This window comes from Bombina bombina, chromosome 4 (assembly GCF_027579735.1).
Source record: "Bombina bombina isolate aBomBom1 chromosome 4, aBomBom1.pri, whole genome shotgun sequence".
Classification (NCBI taxonomy): Eukaryota; Metazoa; Chordata; class Amphibia; order Anura; family Bombinatoridae; genus Bombina; species Bombina bombina.
In genome coordinates, this window is record NC_069502.1 from 996,333,966 (window position 1) to 996,355,328 (window position 21,363).

Genomic DNA, 21,363 nt, shown 5'->3' on the forward strand with positions numbered 1-21,363 from the left:
CCATATCCCAGGTGTAGAGAACTGGGAGGCGGATTTTCTAAGTCATCAGACTTTTCATCTGGGGGAATGGGAACTCCATCCTGAGGTGTTTGCTCAATTGGTTCTCCGTTGGGGCAAACCAGAATTGGATCTCATGGCGTCTCGCCAGAACGCCAAGCTTCCTTGTTACGGATCCAGGTCCAGGGACCCAGAAGCGGCACTGATAGATGCTCTAGCAGCGCCTTGGTTCTTCAACCTGGCTTATGTGTTTCCACCGTTTCCTCTGCTCCCTCGTCTGATTGCCAAAATCAAACAGGAAAGAGCATCAGTGATATTGATAGCGCCTGCGTGGCCACGCAGGACCTGGTATGCAGACCTAGTGGACATGTCATCCTTTCCACCATGGACTCTGCCTCTGAGACAAGACCTTCTAATACAAGGTCCTTTCAATCATCCGAATCTACTTTCTCTGAGACTGACTGCATGGAGATTGCACGCTTGATCCTATCAAAGCGTGGCTTCTCCGAGTCAGTAATTGATACCTTAATACAGGCACGAAAGCCTGTCACCAGGAAAATTTACCACAAGATATGGCGTAAATATCTTCATTGGTGTGAATCCAAGAATTACTCATGGAGTAGGGTTAGGATTCCTAGGATATTGTCCTTCCTCCAAGAGGGTTTAGACAAAGGATTATCAGCTAGTTCTTTAAAGGGACAGATTTCTGCTCTGTCTATTCTTTTACACAAGCGTCTCGCAGAAGTTCCAGACGTTCAGGCATTTTGTCAGGCTTTAGTTAGAATTAAGCCTGTGTTTAAACCTGTTGCTCCTCCATGGAGCTTAAACTTGGTTCTTAAAGTTCTTCAAGGGGTTCCGTTTGAACCCCTTCATTGTATTGATATAAAAATTCTTTCATGGAAAGTTCTTTTTCTGATGGCTATTTCCTCGGCTCGAAGAGTCTCTAAGTTATCTGCCTTACATTGTGATTCTCCTTATCTGATCTTTCTTTCAGATAAAGTTGTTCTGCGTACAAAACCTGGGTTTTTACCTAAGGTGGTTTCTAACAAGAATATCAATCAAGAGATTGTTGTTCAATCATTATGTCCTAATCCTTCTTCAAAGAAGGAACGTCTTTTGCATAATCTAGACGTAGTCCGTGCCTTGAAGTTTTACTTACAGGCTACTAAAGATTTTCGCCAAACATCTAACCTGTTTGTTGTTTACTCTGGACAGAGGAGAGGTCAGAAGGCCTCGGCAACCTCTCTTTCTATTTGGCTTCGGAGTATAATCCGTTTAGCCTATGAGACTGCTGGACAGCAGCCTCCTGAAAGGATTACAGCTCATTCTACTAGAGCTGTGGCTTCCACCTGGGCCTTTAAAAATGAGGCCTCTGTTGAACAGATTTGCAAGGCTGCAACTTGGTCTTCCCTTCATACTTTTTCCAAATTTTACAAATTTTATACTTTTGCTTCTTCGGAGGCTGTTTTTGGGAGAAAGGTTCTACAGGCAGTGGTTCCTTCCGTTTAAGTTCCTGCCTTGTCCCTCCCATCACCCGTGTACTTTAGCTTTGGTATTGGTATCCCACAAGTAATGGATGATCCGTGGACTGGATACACTTAACAAGAGAAAACATAATTTATGCTTACCTGATAAATTTATTTCTCTTGTAGTGTATCCAGTCCACGGCCCGCCCTGTCCTTTTCAGGCAGGTCTAAATTTTAATTAAACTACAGTCACCACTGCACCCTATGGTTTCTCCTTTCTCGCCTTGTTTTGGTCGAATGACTGGATATGGCAGTGAGGGGAGGAGCTATATAGCAGCTCTGCTGTGGATGATCCTCTTGCAACTTCCTGTTGGGAAGGAGAATATCCCACAAGTAATGGATGATCCGTGGACTGGATACACTACAAGAGAAATAAATTTATCAGGTAAGCATAAATTATGTTTTTAAAATGTTACACTTTTGTTATTGGATTGTCCTATAACTTTTTGTTTTATGCTTGTGAGGCGTGTCGCTGTTAACCAATAACATAGTGTTTCTCTGCTTATCAGCCACAGAGCAATCGGGTCATAGGGTTAATTGGACTTCCTATTAGCTTAAAAAACAAAGTTTTTCTGAATTTTTTTTTTTTTTTTTTTTTTTTAATAGAATGTGTCCTTGTTAGCAGCAATCGGTTCCTGTGAGCACACACACGTGAATATTATATATAATACATTTTTCTCTTGTAAGGTGTATCCAGTCCACGGATCATCCATTACTTGTGGGATATTCTCCTTCCCAACAGGAAGTTGCAAGAGGATCACCCACAGCAGAGCTGCTATATAGCTCCTCCCCCAACTGCCATATCCAGTCATTCTCTTGCAACTCTCGACAAGCATGGAGGTAGTAAGAGAGAAGTGGTGAAACGTAGTTGTTTTTTTCTTCAATCAAAAGTTTGTTATTTTTAAATGGTACCGGAGTTGTACTATTTTGTCCCAGGCAGAAAATAGAAGAAGAATCTGCCTGTGATCTCTATGATCTTAGCAGGTTGTAACTAAGATCCATTGCTGTTCTCACACATAACTGAAGAGAGAGGTAACTTCAGCTGGGGAATGGCGTGCAGGTTATACTGCTATGAGGTGTGTGCAGTTAAAACATTTTTCTAGAGATGTAAATGCTAGAAAATGCTGCTGATACCAGATTTATGTAAGGTAAGCCTGAATACAGTTATTTAATAGCGACTGGTATCATGCTTACTTTCAGAGGTAATACTCTTATAGATGTGCAATATAAAACGTTTGCTGGCAATGTTTAAGCGTTTTTATATATGCTTTGGTGATAAAACTTTATTGGGGCCTAGTTTTTTTCCACATGGCTGGCTTAAATTTGCCTAGAAACAGTTTCCTGAGGCTTTCCACTGTTTTAACATGAGTGGGAGGGGCCTAATTTAGCGCTTTATTGCGCAGTAACTTTTACAGACTGAGACATCCAGCTTCCTCCAGGAGTCCCCTGAATGCTATAGGACCTCTCTAAAGGGCTCTTAGGCTTTCCAAAGTCGTTTGTTTGGGAAGGTAGGGCCACAGCAGAGCTGTGGCAGTTTGTTGTGACTGTTAAAAAACGTCTATCGTTTTTTTGATCTGTTTTTTGAACTAAGGGGTTAATCATTCATTTGCAAGTGGGTGCAATGCTCTGTTAGCTTATTATACACACTGTAAAGATTGTGTTTGATTTACTGCTTTTTTTCACTGTTTTTCAAATTCTGACAAAATTTGTTTCTCTTAAAGGCACAGTACCATTTTTATTTTTTGCTTGTTAACTTGATTTAAAGTGTTTTCCAAGCTTGCTGGTCTCATTGCTAGTCTGTTTAAACATGTCTGACATAGAGGAAACTCCTTGTTCATTATGTTTAGAAGCCATGGTGGAACCCCCTCTTAGAATGTGTACCAAATGTACTGATTTCACTTTAAGTAATAAAGATCATATTCTGTCTTTAAAAAAATTATCACCAGAGCAATCTGATGAGGGGGAAGTTATGCCGACTAACTCGCCCCACGTGTCAGACCCTTTGACTCCCGCTCAAGGGACTCACGCTCAAATGGCGCCAAGTACATCTAGTGCGCCCATAGCGTTTACTTTACAAGACATGGCGGTGGTCATGGATAATACACTGTCAGCGGTATTATCCAGACTACCTGGGTTTAGAGGAAAGCGAGACAGCTCTGGAGTTAGAAGAAATACAGAGCATACTGACGCTTTAAGAGCTATGTCTGATACTCCCTCACAATATGCAGAAGCTGAGGAAGGAGAGCTTCTTTCTGTGGGTGATGTTTCTGACTCAGGGAAGAGGATTCAACCTGATTCTGATATGTCTACATTTAAATTTAAGCTTAAACACCTCCGCGTATTGCTCAGGGAGGTTTTAGCTGCTCTGAATGACTGTGATACAATTTCAGTGCCAGAGAAATTGTGTAGATTGGATAAATGCTATGCAGTGCCGGTGTGCACTGATGTTTTTCCAATACCTAAAAGGTTTACAGAAATTATTACTAAGGAATGGGATAGACCAGGTGTGCCGTTCTCTCCCCCTCCTATTTTTAAGAAAATGTTTCCAATAGATGCCACCACACGGGACTTATGGCAGACAGTCCCTAAGGTGGAGTGAGCAGTTTCTACCCTAGCTAAGCGTACTACTATCCCTGTCGAGGGCAGTTGTGCTTTCTCAGATCCAATGGATAAAAAGTTAGAGGGTTACCTTAAGAAAATGTTTATTCAACAAGGTTTTATTCTACAGCCCCTTGCATGCATTGCCCCAGTCACTGCTGCTGCGGCTTTCTGGTTTGAGTCTCTGGAAAAGGCTTTACAGGTAGAGACCCAATTGGATGACATACTTGACAAGCTTAGAGCACTTAAGCTAGCCAATTCTTTTGTTTCTGATGCCATTGTTCATTTGACTAAACTAACGGCTAAGAATTCTGGTTTTGCTATTCAGGCGCGCAGGGCGCTATGGCTTAAATCATGGTCAGCTGACGTTACTTCAAAGTCTAAGCTGCTTAACATTCCCTTCAAGGGGCAAACCCTATTCGGGCCTGGTTTGAAGGAGATCATTTCTGATATCACTGGAGGAAAAGGTCATGCCCTTCCTCAGGATAGGTCCAAATCAAGGGCCAAACAGACTAATTTTCGTGCCTTTCGAAACTTCAAGGCGAGTGCGCATCAACTTCCTCTAATGCAGAACAAGAGGGAACTTTTGCTCAGTCCAAGTTGGTCTGGAGACCTAACCAGACCTGGAACAAAAGTAAGCAGGCCAAAAAGCCTGCTGCTGCCTCTAAGACAGCATGAAGGAATGGCCCCCTATCCGGTAACGGATCTAGTAGGGGGCAGACTTTCGCTCTTCGCCCAGGCTTGGGCAAGAGATGTCCAGGATCCCTGGGCGTTGGAAATTATATCCCAGGGATATCTTCTGGACTTCAAAGCTTCCCCTCCAAAAGGGAGATTTCACCTTTCACAATTATCTGCAAACCAGATAAAGAGAGAGGCATTCTTACACTGTGTTCAAGACCTCCTAGTTATGGGAGTGATCCATCCAGTTCCAAAGGAGGGACAGGGATTTTACTCAAATCTGTTTGTGGTTCCCAAAAAAGAGGGAACCTTCAGACCAATTTTAGATCTCAAGATCTTAAACAAATTCCTCAGAGTTCCATCATTCAAGATGGAGACTATTCTTACCATCCTACCTATGATCCAGGAGGGTCAATATATGACTACAGTGGATTTAAAGGATGCTTATCTTCACATTTCGATACACAAAGATCATCATCGGTTTCTCAGGTTTGCCTTCCTAGACAGGCATTACCAGTTTGTAGCTCTTCCCTTTGGATTAGCTACAGCCCCAAGAATCTTTACGAAGGTTCTGGGGTCAATTCTGGCGGTTCTAAGACCGCGGGGCATAGCAATGGTAGCGGCAATGGACATAGTGCCGTTTGCACGCCTACATCTCAGACCGCTGCAACTCTGCATGCTCAGTCAGTGGAATGGGGATTACACAGATTTGTCCCCTCTACTAAATCTGGATCAAGAGACCAGGGATTCTCTTCTCTGGTGGCTATCTTGGGTCCATCTGTCCAAAGGTATGACCTTTCGCAGGCCAGATTGGACAATTGTAACGACAGATGCCAGCCTTCTAGGCTGGGGGGCAGTCTGGAACTCCCTGAAGGCTCAGGGATCGTGGACTCAGGAGGAGACACTCCTTCCAATAAACATTCTGGAACTGAGAGCGATATTCAATGCTCTTCAGGCTTGGCCTCAGCTAGCGACAATGAGGTTCATCAGATTTCAGTCGGACAACATCACGACTGTGGCTTACATCAACCATCAAGGGGGAACAAGGAGTTCCCTAGCGATGTTAGAAGGCTCAAAGATAATTCGCTGGGCAGAGATTCACTCTTGCCATCTCTCAGCTATCCATATCCCAGGTGTAGAGAACTGGGAGGCGGATTTTCTAAGTTGTTAGACTTTTCATCCGGGGAAGTGGGAACTCCATCCGGAGGTGTTCGCACAATTGATTCATCGTTGGGGCAAACCAGAACTGGATCTCATGGCGTCTCGCCAGAACGCCAAACTTCCTTGTTACGGATCCAGGTCCAGGGATCCCAAGGCGACGCTGATAGATGCTCTAGCAGCACCTTGGTCTTTCAACCTGGCTTATGTGTTTCCACCGTTTCCTCTGCTCACTCGTCTGATTGCCAAAATCAAGCAGGAGAGAGCATCGGTGATCTTGATAGCGCCTGTGTGGCCACGCAGGACTTGGTATGCAGATCTGGTGGACATGTCATCCTTTCCACCATGGACTCTGCCGCTGAGACAGGACCTTCTACTTCAAGGTCCTTTCAATCATCCAAATCTAATTTCTCTGAGACTGACTGCATGGAGATTGAACGCTTGATTTTATCAAAGCGTGGCTTCTCCGAGTCAGTCATTGATACCTTAATTCAGGCACGAAAACCTGTCACCAGGAAAATCTATCATAAGATATGGCGTAAATATCTTTATTGGTGTGAATCCAAGGGTTACTCATGGAGTAAGGTCAGGATTCCCAAGACATTATCTTTTCTCCAAGAAGGATTGGAAAAAGGATTGTCAGCTAGTTCCTTAAAGGGACAGATTTCTGCTCTGTCTATTCTTTTGCACAAGCGTCTGGCGGATGTTCCAGACGTTCAGGCATTTTGTCAGGCTTTAGTTAGAATCAAGCCTGTGTTTAAACCTGTTGCTCCGCTATGGAGCTTAAATTTGGTTCTTCAAGGGGTTCCGTTTAAACCTCTTCATTCCATAGATATCAAACTTTTATCTTGGAAAGTTCTTTTTTTGGTAGCTATTTCCTCGGCTCGTAGAGTTTCCGAGTTATCTGCCTTACAATGTGATTCTCCTCATCTGATCTTCCATGCAGATAAGGTAGTTCTGCGTACCAAACCTGGGTTTTTACCTAAGGTGGTATCTAATAAGAATATCAATCAGAAGATTGTTGTTCCATCATTGTGTCCTAATCCTTCTTCAAAGAAGGAACGTCTATTACACAATCTTGACGTGGTTCGTGCTTTAAAGTATTATTTACAAGCTTCTAAAGATTTTCGTCAAACATCTGCTTTGTTTGTTGTCTACTCTGGACAGAGGAGAGGCCAAAATGCTTCGGCAACCTCTCTTTCGTTTTGGCTAAGAAGCATAATCCGCTTAGCTTATGAGACTGCTGGCTAGCAGCCTCCTGAAAGGATTACAGCTCATTCTACTAGAGCTGTGGCTTCCACATGGGCCTTTAAAAATGAGGCTTCTGTTGAACAGATTTGCAAGGTGGCGACTTGGTCTTCGCTTCATACCTTTTCAAAATTCTATAAATTTGATACTTTTGCTTCTTCGGAGGCTATTTTTGGGAGAAAGGTTTTACAGGCAGTGGTACCTTCCGTTTAAGTGCCTGCCTTGTCCCTCCCTTCATCCGTGTACTTAAGCTTTGGTATTGGTATCCCACAAGTAATGGATGATCCGTGGACTGGATACACCTTACAAGAAAAAACATAATTTATGCTTACCTGATAAATTTATATCTCTTGTGGTGTATCCAGTCCACGGCCCGCCCTGTCATTTTAAGGCAGGTATTTTTTAACTTTAAATTACAGTCACCACTCCACCCTATGGTTTCTCCTTTCTCTGCTTGTCTTCGGTCGAATGACTGGATATGGCAGTTGGGGGAGGAGCTATATAGCAGCTCTGCTGTGGGTGATCCTCTTGCAACTTCCTGTTGGGAAGGAGAATATCCCACAAGTAATGGATGATCCGTGGACTGGATATACCACAAAAGAAATACATTTATCAGGTAAGCATAAATTATGTTTTTTTTTTTTAAATAATGTTAAGGAAAACAGGTGGGTGGAAACAGCTATTACAGTGTGTTACCTGTGTATTTTTGTAAGGTCACAGATAAAAGTCCTGATTATGTAATAGCTAAATAGGCTCTGGGCCTTAAGACATTTGAGATGGAAGGACTCATGTTACAGATTTGTCCTGCACATATTGATAACACATTTTCAAAGTAATATAGGAAAAATCAGCCAGACCAACAAGCAGCAACGTTTCGGATGCATGATTAAGGACTAGGTCCGAAACGTTGCTGCTTGTTGGTCTGGCTTTCACATTGTACAAACTGCACAAATTAATCTGTTGGAAACTATTGGATGGTGCTGCTTCTTTTTTGTGATTTTTTTCATATTGTGGGATACAGTGCAGTATCCTTGAAGCTTGCACACCTTGTTACTTTCAGGTGCTGGATTCTTTGTTTGTTTCAAAGCAATATAGGAAATACTGCAAAAATCCTTGAGTGTATTTGTACTGTTTACCTTCCACCTACTGTCACACATCAGACACCAATTTTCGCTTTGTAATTAGAAGACTTTTCTTCAGTCTTTAATAACTTGCTAATACATTATCTTTTTAATTAACTAATTTGCTGAAATTGTTTTTAGTTGCCAAACTCATCACTTGTTTAGAGGAGCTAAGTCACACTGAAGTAGACATGGCATGCTGCTGTCATTTGCTCAGCAATGGGTGTAGTGTTTTTCAGTTCCTTGTCTGATGACCACAATTCAGGACAGATCTGTAACAGGGTTAGGCTTGTGATGTCTGTACTGCGCACTTCCTCTTGACAGAATTGGATAACTCACAGTTCTTCACAGTTAAATTGCAGGGAAAGAGGGGGAAAATAATGAATATATATTGCAAAGTTGTTATGCACAATTAAACATTTTAGATTACAGTCTTAGTGCATTGAAAGGTCAACCCCTTTCTGTGTTAGTAGTCGAGGCCTGACATAATTTATTTTGTGACCTACACAATAATTATAGGGGATTTTAATATAAATCTCTAAGAGACCACTGACCTTAAGACTTAAAATAGTATTAGCCGATATAACCTTTTCTTAAATTGCCTTTAAACCCATTGGTACCAATATTTAGTTATTTCTAATCAAGCTGCAGCACATTTTATTTTCTGTGAACTAGGGCTGCAACTAACGATTATTTTCAATTAATCGGTAAAAAAAACAAAAAACAACCCTATAAAAAAACAACAAAAAAATAAATAAAAATATTATTAGAGCAGATGTGGACTGGTTTCAAGTTCAACCTATCTCTCTGCTGCCAGTTCCAGAAAACCAAAAACTATAAAATGACGTGTTTTTCTCAAAATTATTTAAAAAACATTAAAATAGTTTAGGTTTACATGGGATGTCATCATGATTATGCTCCCAGTGGGGTTGTAACATAAACAGAGAGGTACTAATATGTTCCTTTTTAATTTTCTCTACTCTAAGTATTGCTATCTGCAAGTAAACGTTGAGAAATAAAATAAAGGACTCTTTTGGTCTGCTCTCTCTAAAAGCTAAGCACATTTTATTAAGTTGTGGGTATAATTAGCAGGAACAATAATACACTGATTGAATTTGATTCACACACTCGCACAGATTCTAAAAAAAAATCACACACGTAGCAAAAACTTGATTATATAATAAATTATAATATAAATATAATACAGTATTATAAATGTACAATTAATATCTATTTCAAATCCCTGGGGATCTAGTGGAGTGGCAGTGGGTGTTTTGTTTTCAAATAAAGAAAAAAATAATCCTTAACCTTTTGATTTTCAATTTTTAGCCAACCATGTGCAATAGCAATTTTGCAGTGCCAGTTATATTTACAGATCCTGCAATATATATTAAAAAGTACTAGTAGTATTCCCTCTCTGGTAGTCTAGTGGGGGAGCATTTGATCTGCACCTCTGTCTGGTACACTACAGACCATATATAGCTTCTTCTGGCTGGCTCTCAGTGATGTAAGTCAGTGAGAGCTGGAAATTGGAGTAGCAATTAGTATGGTTGGTCTGTAGTGTTGGTACACTACAGACAAACCATACTAATTTCTACTCCAATTTCCAGCTCTCAGATGTGCAGACCAAATGCTCCCCCACTAGACTACCAGGGAGGGAATATTACTTGCAGGATCTGCAAGCCATTCAGCCAAGCCCAATACATATTTATTTTAAACAAAAATAGAAACTTCCAGTACGCCCTAAGGCTTCCTAAGCGCTGGAATAAATGGTGACTGTCCCTGATACCCCCGCCCACACAGCCCTTCCCAACACACGCCGGTTTTTATCTCCCTAAGATAAAGAGCTGTGTGAGGGAAAGGCACACGCTGTGATAAAAGCTTAGGCCTAAAACATTGGGGAAAAAGTTACAAACTTAGGTTCTAACTTAGTGACCGGCATCTGCAGGCACCATGTTATATTTTTGAGCGATAAATAAACATGGTGCCTGCAGATGCCAGTCTTTAAGTTAGCACACATGTTCGCAAACTTTTTCCTATGTTTAGGTTTAAGCTTTTATCACAGTGTGTGTCTTTCCCTCACACAGCTCTTTACCATGACAGCACCCCAAGTCTCGCTGACGTCTGCTAGCTAGCACTATAAGTTTCCTGAGCCGATGGTTTGAGTGTGCAGGATAAATCACTGATGGCCCCCACCTCTTACAGGACCGATCTGACACACTGCAGCCTGCATGTGTAGTAAGCATGTAAACTAAGTTAGATAACCGGGGGGAGACCTACCTTACAACAGCGCAGCATGAGCGAAGTGAACTGTCCCACGGCGCGTCTTCCTCTCTTCCTCACTCTGCACACGTGTGCTGCATGCAGCCCAACTAATCGACTAACTAATTTATAATGAAAATTGTTGACAACAATTTTTATTATCGATTATTTTCGATTAAGTCGATTAGCTTCAGCCCTACTGTAAACTGTGTTTTTCCAACCACACTATAAAAGAGTATTTGTGAAAATGTTACGTCAAGCAATGAGTGTAGTTTGTATAATTACAAAAGATTTCTTAATATTGTTCACATTAGTCATCTAAAATTAAATAAATGGTGCTCTAAAACTAAACCAAGTTGCAATGGTGTGAGTGAGCATTAAAACACTTCCTATGTTGCAGCTCCTAGTTGTGGTCAAAGGAAGAAAGAGTATGGCAATATTGAGGTAGGTAGAAAAGGGAACTTCCCTGGATTCTCACACTTATGGGATATGAAATCCAAATTTTTTCTTTCATGATTCAGATACAGCATGCAATTTTAGGCAACTTTCTAATTTACTCCTAGTATCACTTTTTTTCTTTGTATCTTTATTTGAAAAGTAGGAATGTAAGCTTAGGAGCCCATTTTTGGTACATTTACCCACCATTCAGCAAGCGCTAGCCAGGTGCTGAATCAAAAAAGCGACCGCTCCTAAGCTTACTTTTCTGCTTTTCAAATAATGATACCAAGAGAACAAAGACAGATTTATAAAAGGAGTAAGTAAGAAAGTTGCTTAAAATTATATCATCTATCTGAATCCTGAAAGACAAAAGATTGGGTTTCATATCCCTTTAAGTGTCAGCCCAAATGTTTAAAGGGACAGTCTATTTGTTATTGTTTAAAAAGATAATACAAAGTTTTGCTTAACCAACACTGTTTTATTAATATACTTTTGCCTCTGTGATTACTTTGTATCTAAGCCTCTGAAGACTGCCCCTTATCTCAGTGAAAAAGCTTGCATTTTAGCCAATTAGTGTTGTCATGCATACATGAGTGAGCACAATAAAAAAAGAGAAGAAACAATGGCACTATTTAAATAGGCAATCCCCACTTAATTTTTGATAATGTGGTCACACTTTAATTGATAAATATACAAATGTGCTGTAATCCACCATTAATTATTATGTGGGTTGGTGCTCTGCATATATTAATTCAAAACTAAAACTAGTGGATAAGAGTTATCCACAAGAAAGTATGCAAATGGCACTCTTATGCCCAGACTCAGAAGTAAGCGGTATTCCAAAGTTATGTTTTAACTTTGGAATACCGCTTACTTCTGAGTCTGGGCATAAGAGTGCCATTTGCATACTTTCTTGTGGATAACTCTTATCCACTAGTTTTAGTTATGAGTGAGCACAATGTTATCTATATGACAAACATGAGCTAGCATTGTCTGGCAGTGAAAAGCTTATAAAATGCACTAAGATAAGAGGCGGCCTAGCTGGTGCTTAGAAACAGGCAGAAAATTAGAGGTTTATAAGTATATTAAAATAACCACGTTGGTTTTGCAACGCTGCAGAATGGTTAGTAAAAGCATTAGCTATCTTTTTAAACACAACACATTTTCAAGTAGACTCTCCCTTTAACGGACACACCATATATCCAATAGCACCCTCTTAGAAGGTTTTTGATAAAACTGTAATCTTTATTCAAGCTTAGGGTAAACTAAGGCTTATTTTCTCATCAGCTCATACTAATGCAACTTTTTATAATGTCAAGATGACTCCCTGGTTTGTCAAGTCTTGCTCTTGTTTTAATGCTTCCTTTTAAACAGATATTAACACCTTAGTTACCACATCACTTTTCAAATTTATTACCGTTAAGGACCAAGGCTATTTTTACATGTCTGCGGTGTTTGTGTTTAGTTGTAATTTTCCTCTTACTCATTTACTGTACCCACACATTTTATATACAGTTTTTCTTGCCATTAAATGGACTTTCTAAAGATACCATTTATTTTCAGCATATCTTATAATTTACTATAAAACATTTTTTATAAAATATGATGAAAAAAATTGAAAAAACAGATTTTCTAACTTTGACCCCCAAAATCTTACACATCTACAACCACCAAAAATCACCCATGCTAAATAGTTTTTAAATTTTGTCCTGAGTTTATAAATACACAATGTTTACATGTTCTTTGGCTTTTTTTGCAAGTTTATAGGGCAATAAGTACAAGTAGCACTTTGCTATTTTTCCGCAGATGTCTGCCAAATGTTTACTAAATGTGCTTCTTTTTTTTTAAATAAAAAAACTACAAAAAGAACTTCTGTAGTGTAGCTGCCCCCTCAATACCCACCTGATCCCATTCCTCAACACTTATCCCTCCCTCCCTCCCTCCATCACAATCACATACATTAACGGGCGCGTGTGCCACCGCGCCCTCTACTATGCACTCCCGAAACTCTTCTCCAGCGATGGGCCACCTACCCGCCACCCTGCTTACAGCTCCCACCCACAAAGATCTGCACCATCGCTGGCCGATGCAGAGAGGGCCGCAGAGTGGCCCTCTCTGCATCGGTTTGGTTAAAAAAAGGGTATTGCACAATGCCTCAATATTGAGGCATCGCTGCAATACCCTGAAAGCTATCACGATCTCTCTTCCAGAGCTTGAAACCCCAGAGGACGTGCCAGGCACGTCCTTGGTGGTTAGCGACCATTTTTGTAGGATGTGCTGGTTAAACTCTGTTCCTTTTGGGAAAAAACAAATATGTTAAATCAAAGTAAATTATAAAAAGAAAAAGATTGTGTAGAAACAGCAAATAACTTGTTTTCTTGCCAAATTAGCACTTAGAAATTCTCAGTGTAGCCTTTCCCCAGTGTTTTAAGAGCAAATAATTTTGAAAACCTAAGTTTTCATTCTGTCAGTTCTGGGCATGAGCAAACTAGCCTAGAAGTGACTAGACATCAGGCTAAGATAAAACTTCCTGTAAAGCCCTCCTCCTCCATGTAGGACTGACAGAATGCACAAATATAGTGTAAAATAAATAAAAGGTAAAATCTATTTAAATCAGGGCTCGACAAACCCAGGAGCCAGGGAGCCACTGGCTCCTAGAATTTTATCCCTGGCTCCTAACTTTTTGAGTTATTCTCCATATATCTATATGCAATTACCTCTGTCTGGCTCCTAAATATTGTTACTGGCTCCTAATTTTTAAACAGATTAGTCGAGCACTGATTTAAATAATAGAAATCTTTACAATATGCATTGTTCATCTAAGTATAAACAACTTCGTAGTGCTTTTTTTATTACAGCAATGAAACAGAATGTTTAACAATCTCTCATTCTTAGAACGGTTTTGCACAAGAAAGGTCTGAACTTTTCACTTATTTGTTTCTCCTTTCAGGTATAAGAAATGAGTGTTGGAAGAAGAAGATTAAGATTGCTGGTACTGCTTATGATGGTAAATTTCTTCATTTACTTCATTTTGGAAGTATCAAAAACAGACAGCCAAGACAAAAATTCAAAAGGACGATTATTAATTCCACGTGATACTTTTTGGAGGAAAGTCTTCCCAGTTAATGCTTACTGGAATAAAGAACAGCAAAAGTTGGACAGATTGTTTAACCCTATCTTGAACTTGCTTAACAATGTCACCATTGAGGAAATGTTGACGTCTAATGCAAGCTTTTTAAATTCGTGTGAGATAGATCTAAATATAAAGTCAGAGATTAAAGACTTTGAAACCTTGCCAGATCGTTTCAAAGATTTTTTATATTATTTAAAATGTAAGAATTATTCTTTGGTGTTAGACCAGCCGGACAAGTGTAAGGATAAGCCGTTCCTCTTACTGGCCATCAAATCATTAATCCCACAATTTGATAGAAGACAAGCTATACGGGAGTCCTGGGGAAAAGAGTTAAAAATAAATAACATGACTGTTGTAAGAGTCTTTTTACTAGGAGAGACTGTAGCAGACGATAATTACCCAGACCTTTCTAATATGGTAAAATTTGAAAGTCAAACGTACAAGGACATACTAATGTGGAATTATAGAGATACATTCTTTAATTTAACTCTAAAAGAAGTTCTTTTCCTAAAATGGGTAAGCCATTCCTGCTCAGATGTCCAGTTTATTTTTAAAGGAGATGATGATGTTTTTGTCAATACCCACCAGATTCTGGATTACTTGAAGATGCTGGATGCAAACAAAGCCAAAGATTTATTTATAGGTGATGTAATCAAGGCTGCTGGACCTCACAGAGACAAGAAACTGAAGTACTACATTCCTGAAAGTATATACAAAGGTTCTTACCCTCCATATGCTGGGGGTGGTGGCTTTCTCTATGCTGGGAATTTGGCATTGCGACTATATAATGTGACTTCTAGAGTCCTTATGTATCCAATTGATGATGTGTACACTGGAATGTGCTTGGAAAAACTTGGTCTTGCTCCAGAAAAACACAAAGGGTTTAGGACATTTGATATAGATGAGAAACACAAGAAAAATATTTGTTCCTACACAGACCTAATATTAGTCCATCCAAGGAAGCCTCAAGAAATGATGAAGATATGGTCCCAGTTACAGGACTCTCACTTAAATTGTTAAGTCAATAGGGGGAAAAGTGTACTTCTTTGAAGGTCTCTAATTTTGCACTTAAGATGTTGCACGGATCTGGGCAAATAATACATGTCTTAGTCACTTGTAATGTTTCCAAAGACTTTGATAAATGTGAGTCCAGGGTCTACGCTTAGCTTGAAGTAATGTCTCCTATTCATGTTTTGTTGAAATGTTTCTTTCCATATGATCAGCCTTGAAAGTGCACTGTTTGAGGGCATTGGAAGAACCTAACCATATATATATATATTGTGATAAGCAAAACACACATTTTAACTTGCATTACCTTCCATTTTAAGTGCTTGATCAGATTTGAGATTTCACCTATTTGTAGATCACCTGAACTTAGGAGCAGCAAACAAAAGTTATATAGACTGGTACATTCAAGTAAATAACTGACAACTCGTTATCAAAGTCTTCTATATTGTGCCAGCAAGAGTGTACTAAACCAACCAAAAATTACAGGCAGGGTTTATCTAGGGGTATAAAAATTAACATTTTTTTTAAATCACGTTTTATGTGAATTTGTTCTTGCAATGTCCTAAGTTACTTTAGAATTCTGATAAAATGAGCAATGGCAGAGGCAGAAAAAAAATCTAATATTTCTTCCACCTTAATCAAATGTGTGTTGTAGTTTTCCTACCTGTTGTCTTTATTTGGGGTGGGGCTTTTATATAGAAGTTTGGTGCATATACTGTATGGTTCTCCTGCATGGTGGATTGGGACCAGGTTTAAGCACCATTTGTAATGGAATTTTATGAATAACAAGGGTTGTCAAATAATACTGCAGAATTTTCCCATGGAGAATGAATAGAGAATACCACAGTATACCTCTGCTTCATAGTGTGCTTTTGTTTGTGTCAAAGTCCCTTAAATGCACAGCTTGCCAATATTTCTTGGAACAATGATTTGTAGAATATAGGTTTTAGAAAAAAAAAATATTTGAATTACTGTCATAATACAAGGATCAAAATATGACTATATAAATCGGACGTGCCCAAAAAAGGTAGATTGACAATACTTAGATTGTTGGAGATTTCCCATGGCCAGAAGTGATAGTCTGAAGATAGTAAAAAGTTTAATGTATTTTATGCAAGTTTTACAACTGTATTCTCAAAAGTATATAAATTAAAAAATGTTAGTCAAGAATACTAGAACAATTGATGCACAGTAAGTCCAAGCGCAGATTTTGTCATGCATACAAAAAAGATCTCATCTCAAAGTATGGGTACATCCAACTTAAAATCTTTGTTAAAACTTGGTTATTAAATTAATTGGTCTTGGAGGATTTGTTACAACATGAAATCTAAGGAACAACTGCTTTATTAGCTACAGTTGATTCCTTGTGTGCTCTGTAATATGACAAACCTATGTTGTAAGGAATAAGATATCAAGCCTATAGAAATAATTGCTTCTGTGATAGGTCACACCCTTTCCTCCAATACTAGCTGTGATTTTTCTTTAAGGTTTTTGTTTTCCTATGTCTGGCCTGACGTTTGTATGCAGAGATCCTACATTCTGATTGCCAGATTATCTGTTATATTTAGTATGGTTATTGTACTCTAATTTGTGGAGTGCATAAATTGGAAACTTTTAATTTTAAAAAAATGTATGCAGTTTGTGAATCACAAAAGAAACTTTTTGGGTTTCATATCCCTTTTAATGACCCTCAATATTAAAGGATGCAATATAGCTCTCTGTATAACCCCCCCCCCCCCCAATACAGAGTATACCCTATAAGTCTCTAATGCAACAAAACATTCTTACATTTCAATAAAAATTAATTTTGTCTTAGACATTTCTGTTTTTAATGTGATGCTAAAAAAATAAGCGCATTGGTATAGCCCAAGGGTAGATTAACTTTTTTTTTTTTTTTTTTTTTTTTTTTAAAACTTCCTTTCCTGTAGCATGCAATGCAGTTTCAGAGCATAGTAACAAATGCAACATCAAGGGAAGACAAATGATTAATCTCAGAAAATAGTGCTTATAATTCATATAAAAGGTGTAAATATGGCTAGGTAAAATGAAGTTGTTGCAGCACAAATACCACACAGCTGGGCATGACATTTCCAGGCTTTTTTCATGCCGTAATTTAGAAAAACAGTGAAAGTAAGGGGGAAAATTCCCTTTTTTAAAAACACTGTTTTTGGGTCAATCGACACCCTAAAATTTGTACTTCAGAAACATAGTTCAGCCTATTATTTATTTTTAATGATAAACGTTCTCAACCATAATAAAATGTTATAAAAATAAAAGATTCTGGTTTTAATATTTTCTTTTATTGGTTTTGATGCAGTGAAAGTTTATTTGATATATACCAGAATTTGTCTTTTAAAGAGACATAAACATGGTCAGTGGGCATTGTATACCTTTTTACTTTAGTTAAAAGGAGTGTTACTTGTGATATATAGCTTTCCCAATAACCTTAACTCTGTAATGCATTTATTGGCATATATGGATTAGGTTGATAGTCCATGTTCTTATTAACCCAAAGTACTTTTTCCCATGCACATTCTATGGGAATGTACATTGCACACGGGAATGTACACTTCCTCCACATTAATATCTTACAATCAGACATTTTTCCCAAAAGGCAATTTTCTGAAATGCCAACTTTATAAAGATCAAAAATATATAATTTAACTTCTAATTTATCTATATAAAGTTGAAGAAATATGTTTTTAAAATAAATAAGGGACAGTACATGTTGTGATAGAACTTGGTCTTATAACACTTTATCTTTGGCACTGATCATTGCCCTTGTACCCTTTAGCTCTGCTCTATTTTGGGAGTGACAATGGAATGTTTTCAGGTGGAGGATGCAGCCATATATGAATATAAATAATATAGTACCTGCTAAAGATGACTGCATCTTTATATTTGTTGCCACAATTTACTATACATTTGGAAATTATTCTTCAGGGTGAAACCTCAAATATACATGATTTGGTCAGCACTGCCTCATGTTTAACTCACAGCACATTTCTGTTGGTTAAAATAGTTATCCTTTTTATGACTAAAAAGTAAAATTTAGTACCTAATATCACAGTCCATGCACGGATATCTGCTGCCAAACACTTTTTTCTCCAACATAGGTGTGTCCGGTCCACGGCGTCATCCTTACTTGTGGGGATATTCTCTTCCCCAACAGGAAATGGCAAAGAGCCCAGCAAAGCTGGTCACATGATCCCTCCTAGGCTCCGCCTACCCCAGTCATTCTCTTTGCCGTTGTACAGGCAACATCTCCACGGAGATGGCTTAGAGTTTTTTAGTGTTTAACTGTAGTTTTTCATTATTCAATCAAGAGTTTGTTATTTTCAAATAGTGCTGGTACGTACTATTTACTCAGAAACAGAAAAGAGATGAAGAATTCTGTTTGTATGAGGAAAATGATTTTAGCAACCGTAACTAAAATCCATGGCTGTTCCACACAGGACTGTTGAGAGCAATTAACTTCAGTTGGGGGAACAGTTTGCAGTCCTTTGCTGCTTGAGGTATGACACATTCTAACAAGACGATGTAATGCTGGAAGCTGTCATTTTCCCTATGGGATCCGGTAAGCCATGTTTATTACGATTGTAAATAAGGGCTTCACAAGGGCTTATTTAAACTGTAGACCTTTTTTGGGCTAAATCGATTGATATTAACACTTATTTAGCCTTGAGGAATCATTTATTCTGGGTATTTTGATATAATAATATCGGCAGGCACTGTTTTAGACACCTTATTCTTTAGGGGCTTTCCCAAAGCATAGGCAGAGTCTCATTTTCGCGCCGGTGTTGCGCACTTGTTTTTGAGAGGCATGGCATGCAGTCGCATGTGAGAGGAGCTCTGATACTTATAAAAGACTTCTGAAGGCGTCATTTGGTATCGTATTCCCCTTTGGGTTTGGTTGGGTCTCAGCAAAGCAGATACCAGGGACTGTAAAGGGGTTAAAGCTTAAAACGGCTCCGGTTCCGTCATTTTAAGGGTTAAAGCTTCCAAAATTGGTGTGCAATATTTTCAAGGCTTTAAGACACTGTGGTGAAAGTTTGGTGAATTTTGAACAATTCCTTCATGTTTTTTCGCAATTGCAGTAATAAAGTGTGTTCAGTTTAAAATTTAAAGTGACAGTAACGGTTTTATTTCAAAACGTTTTTTGTACTTTCTTATCAAGTTTATGCCTGTTTAACATGTCTGAACTACCAGATAGACTGTGTTCTGAATGTGGGGAAGCCAGAATTCCTATTCATTTAAATAAATGTGATTTATGTGATAATGACAATGATGCCCAAGATGATTCCTCAAGTGAGGGGAGTAAGCATGGTACTGCATCATTCCCTCCTTCGTCTACACGAGTCTTGCCCACTCAGGAGGCCCCTAGTACATCTAGCGCGCCAATACTCCTTACTATGCAACAATTAACGGCTGTAATGGATAATTCTGTCAAAAACATTTTAGCCAAAATGAACCCTTGTCAGCGTAAGCGTGGATGCTCTGTTTTAGTTACTGAAGAGCATGACGACGCTGATATTAATATCTCTGAAGGGCCCCTAACCCAATCTGAGGGGGCCAGGGAGGTTTTGTCTGAGGGAGAAATTACTGATTTAGGGAACATTTCTCAGCAGGCTGAATCTGATGTGATTACTTTTAAATTTAAATTGGAACATCTCCGCATTTTGCTTAAGGAGGTATTATCCACTCTGGATGATTGTGAAAATTTGGTCATCCCAGAGAAACTATGTAAAATGGACAAGTTCCTAGAAGTGCCGGGGCTCCCAGAAGCTTTTCCTATACCCAAGCGGGTGGCGGACATTGTTAATAAAGAATGGGAAAGGCCCGGTATTCCTTTCGTCCCTCCCCCCATATTTAAAAAATTGTTTCCTATGGTCGACCCCAGAAAGGACTTATGGCAGTCAGTCCCCAAGGTCGAGGGAGCGGTTTCTACTTTAAACAAACGCACCACTATTCCCATAGAGGATAGTTGTGCTTTCAAAGATCCTATGGATAAAAAATTAGAAGGTTTGCTTAAAAAGATGTTTGTTCAGCAGGGTTACCTTCTACAACCCATTTCATGCATTGTCCCTGTCACTACAGCCGCATATTTCTGGTTTGATGAACTGATTAAGGTGCTCGATAGTGACTCTCCTCCTTATGAGGAGATTATGGACAGAGTCAATGCTCTCAAATTGGCTAATTCTTTCACTCTAGACGCCTCTTTGCAATTGGCTAAGTTAGCGGCTAAGAATTCTGGATTTGCTATTGTGGCGCGCAGAGCGCTTTGGTTGAAATCTTGGTCGGCTGATGCGTCTTCCAAGAACAAGCTACTAAACATTCCTTTCAAGGGGAAAACGCTGTTTGGTCCTGACTTGAAAGAGATTATCTCTGATATCACTGGGGGTAAGGGCCATGCCCTTCCTCAGGATCGGCCTTTCAAGGCAAAAAATAGACCTAATTTTCGTCCCTTTCGTAAAAACGGACCAGCCCAAGGTGCTACGTCCTCTAAGCAAGAGGGTAATACTTCTCAGGCCAAGCCAGCTTGGAGACCAATGCAAGGCTGGAACAAGGGAAAGCAGGCCAAGAAACCTGCCACTGCTACCAAGACAGCATGAAATATTGGCCCCCGATCCGGGACCGGATCTGGTGGGGGGCAGACTCTCTCTCTTCGCTCAGGCTTGGGCAAGAGATGTTCTGGATCCTTGGGCGCTAGAAATAGTCTCCCAGGGTTATCTTCTGGAATTCAAGGGACTTCCCCCAAGGGGGAGGTTCCACAGGTCTCAGTTGTCTTCAGACCACATAAAAAGACAGGCGTTCTTACATTGTGTAGAAGACCTGTTAAAAATGGGAGTGATTCATCCTGTTCCATTGAGAGAACAAGGGATGGGGTTCTACTCCAATCTGTTCATAGTTCCCAAAAAAGAGGGAACGTTCAGACCAATCCTAGATCTCAAGATCTTAAACAAATTTCTCAAGGTCCCATCGTTCAAGATGGAAACCATTCGAACTATCCTTCCTTCCATCCAGGAAGGTCAATTCATGTCCACGGTGGATTTAAAGGATGCGTATCTACATATTCCTATCCACAAGGAACATCATCGGTTCCTAAGGTTTGCATTCCTAGACAAACATTACCAGTTCGTGGCGCTTCCTTTCGGATTAGCCACTGCTCCAAGGATTTTCACAAAGGTACTAGGGT

At 39.4% G+C, this 21,363-nt stretch overlaps 1 protein-coding gene across 3 annotated transcripts in view; it reads left to right on the forward strand.

Annotated features, from left to right (window-relative positions):
- Window positions 1-17,443, forward strand: part of B3GNT2 (UDP-GlcNAc:betaGal beta-1,3-N-acetylglucosaminyltransferase 2) — a 126,914-nt gene extending 109,471 nt beyond the window's left edge. For all 3 annotated transcript variants that reach the window (XM_053712057.1, XM_053712056.1, XM_053712058.1), the window contains one exon: window positions 13,977-17,443. In XM_053712057.1, coding sequence (XP_053568032.1) covers window positions 13,986-15,179 — 1,194 coding nt within the window. In that variant the 5' untranslated portion in view covers window positions 13,977-13,985 and the 3' untranslated portion in view covers window positions 15,180-17,443. The remainder of the gene's footprint in view (window positions 1-13,976) is intronic.
- The last annotated feature ends 3,920 nt before the right edge of the window (window positions 17,444-21,363 follow it).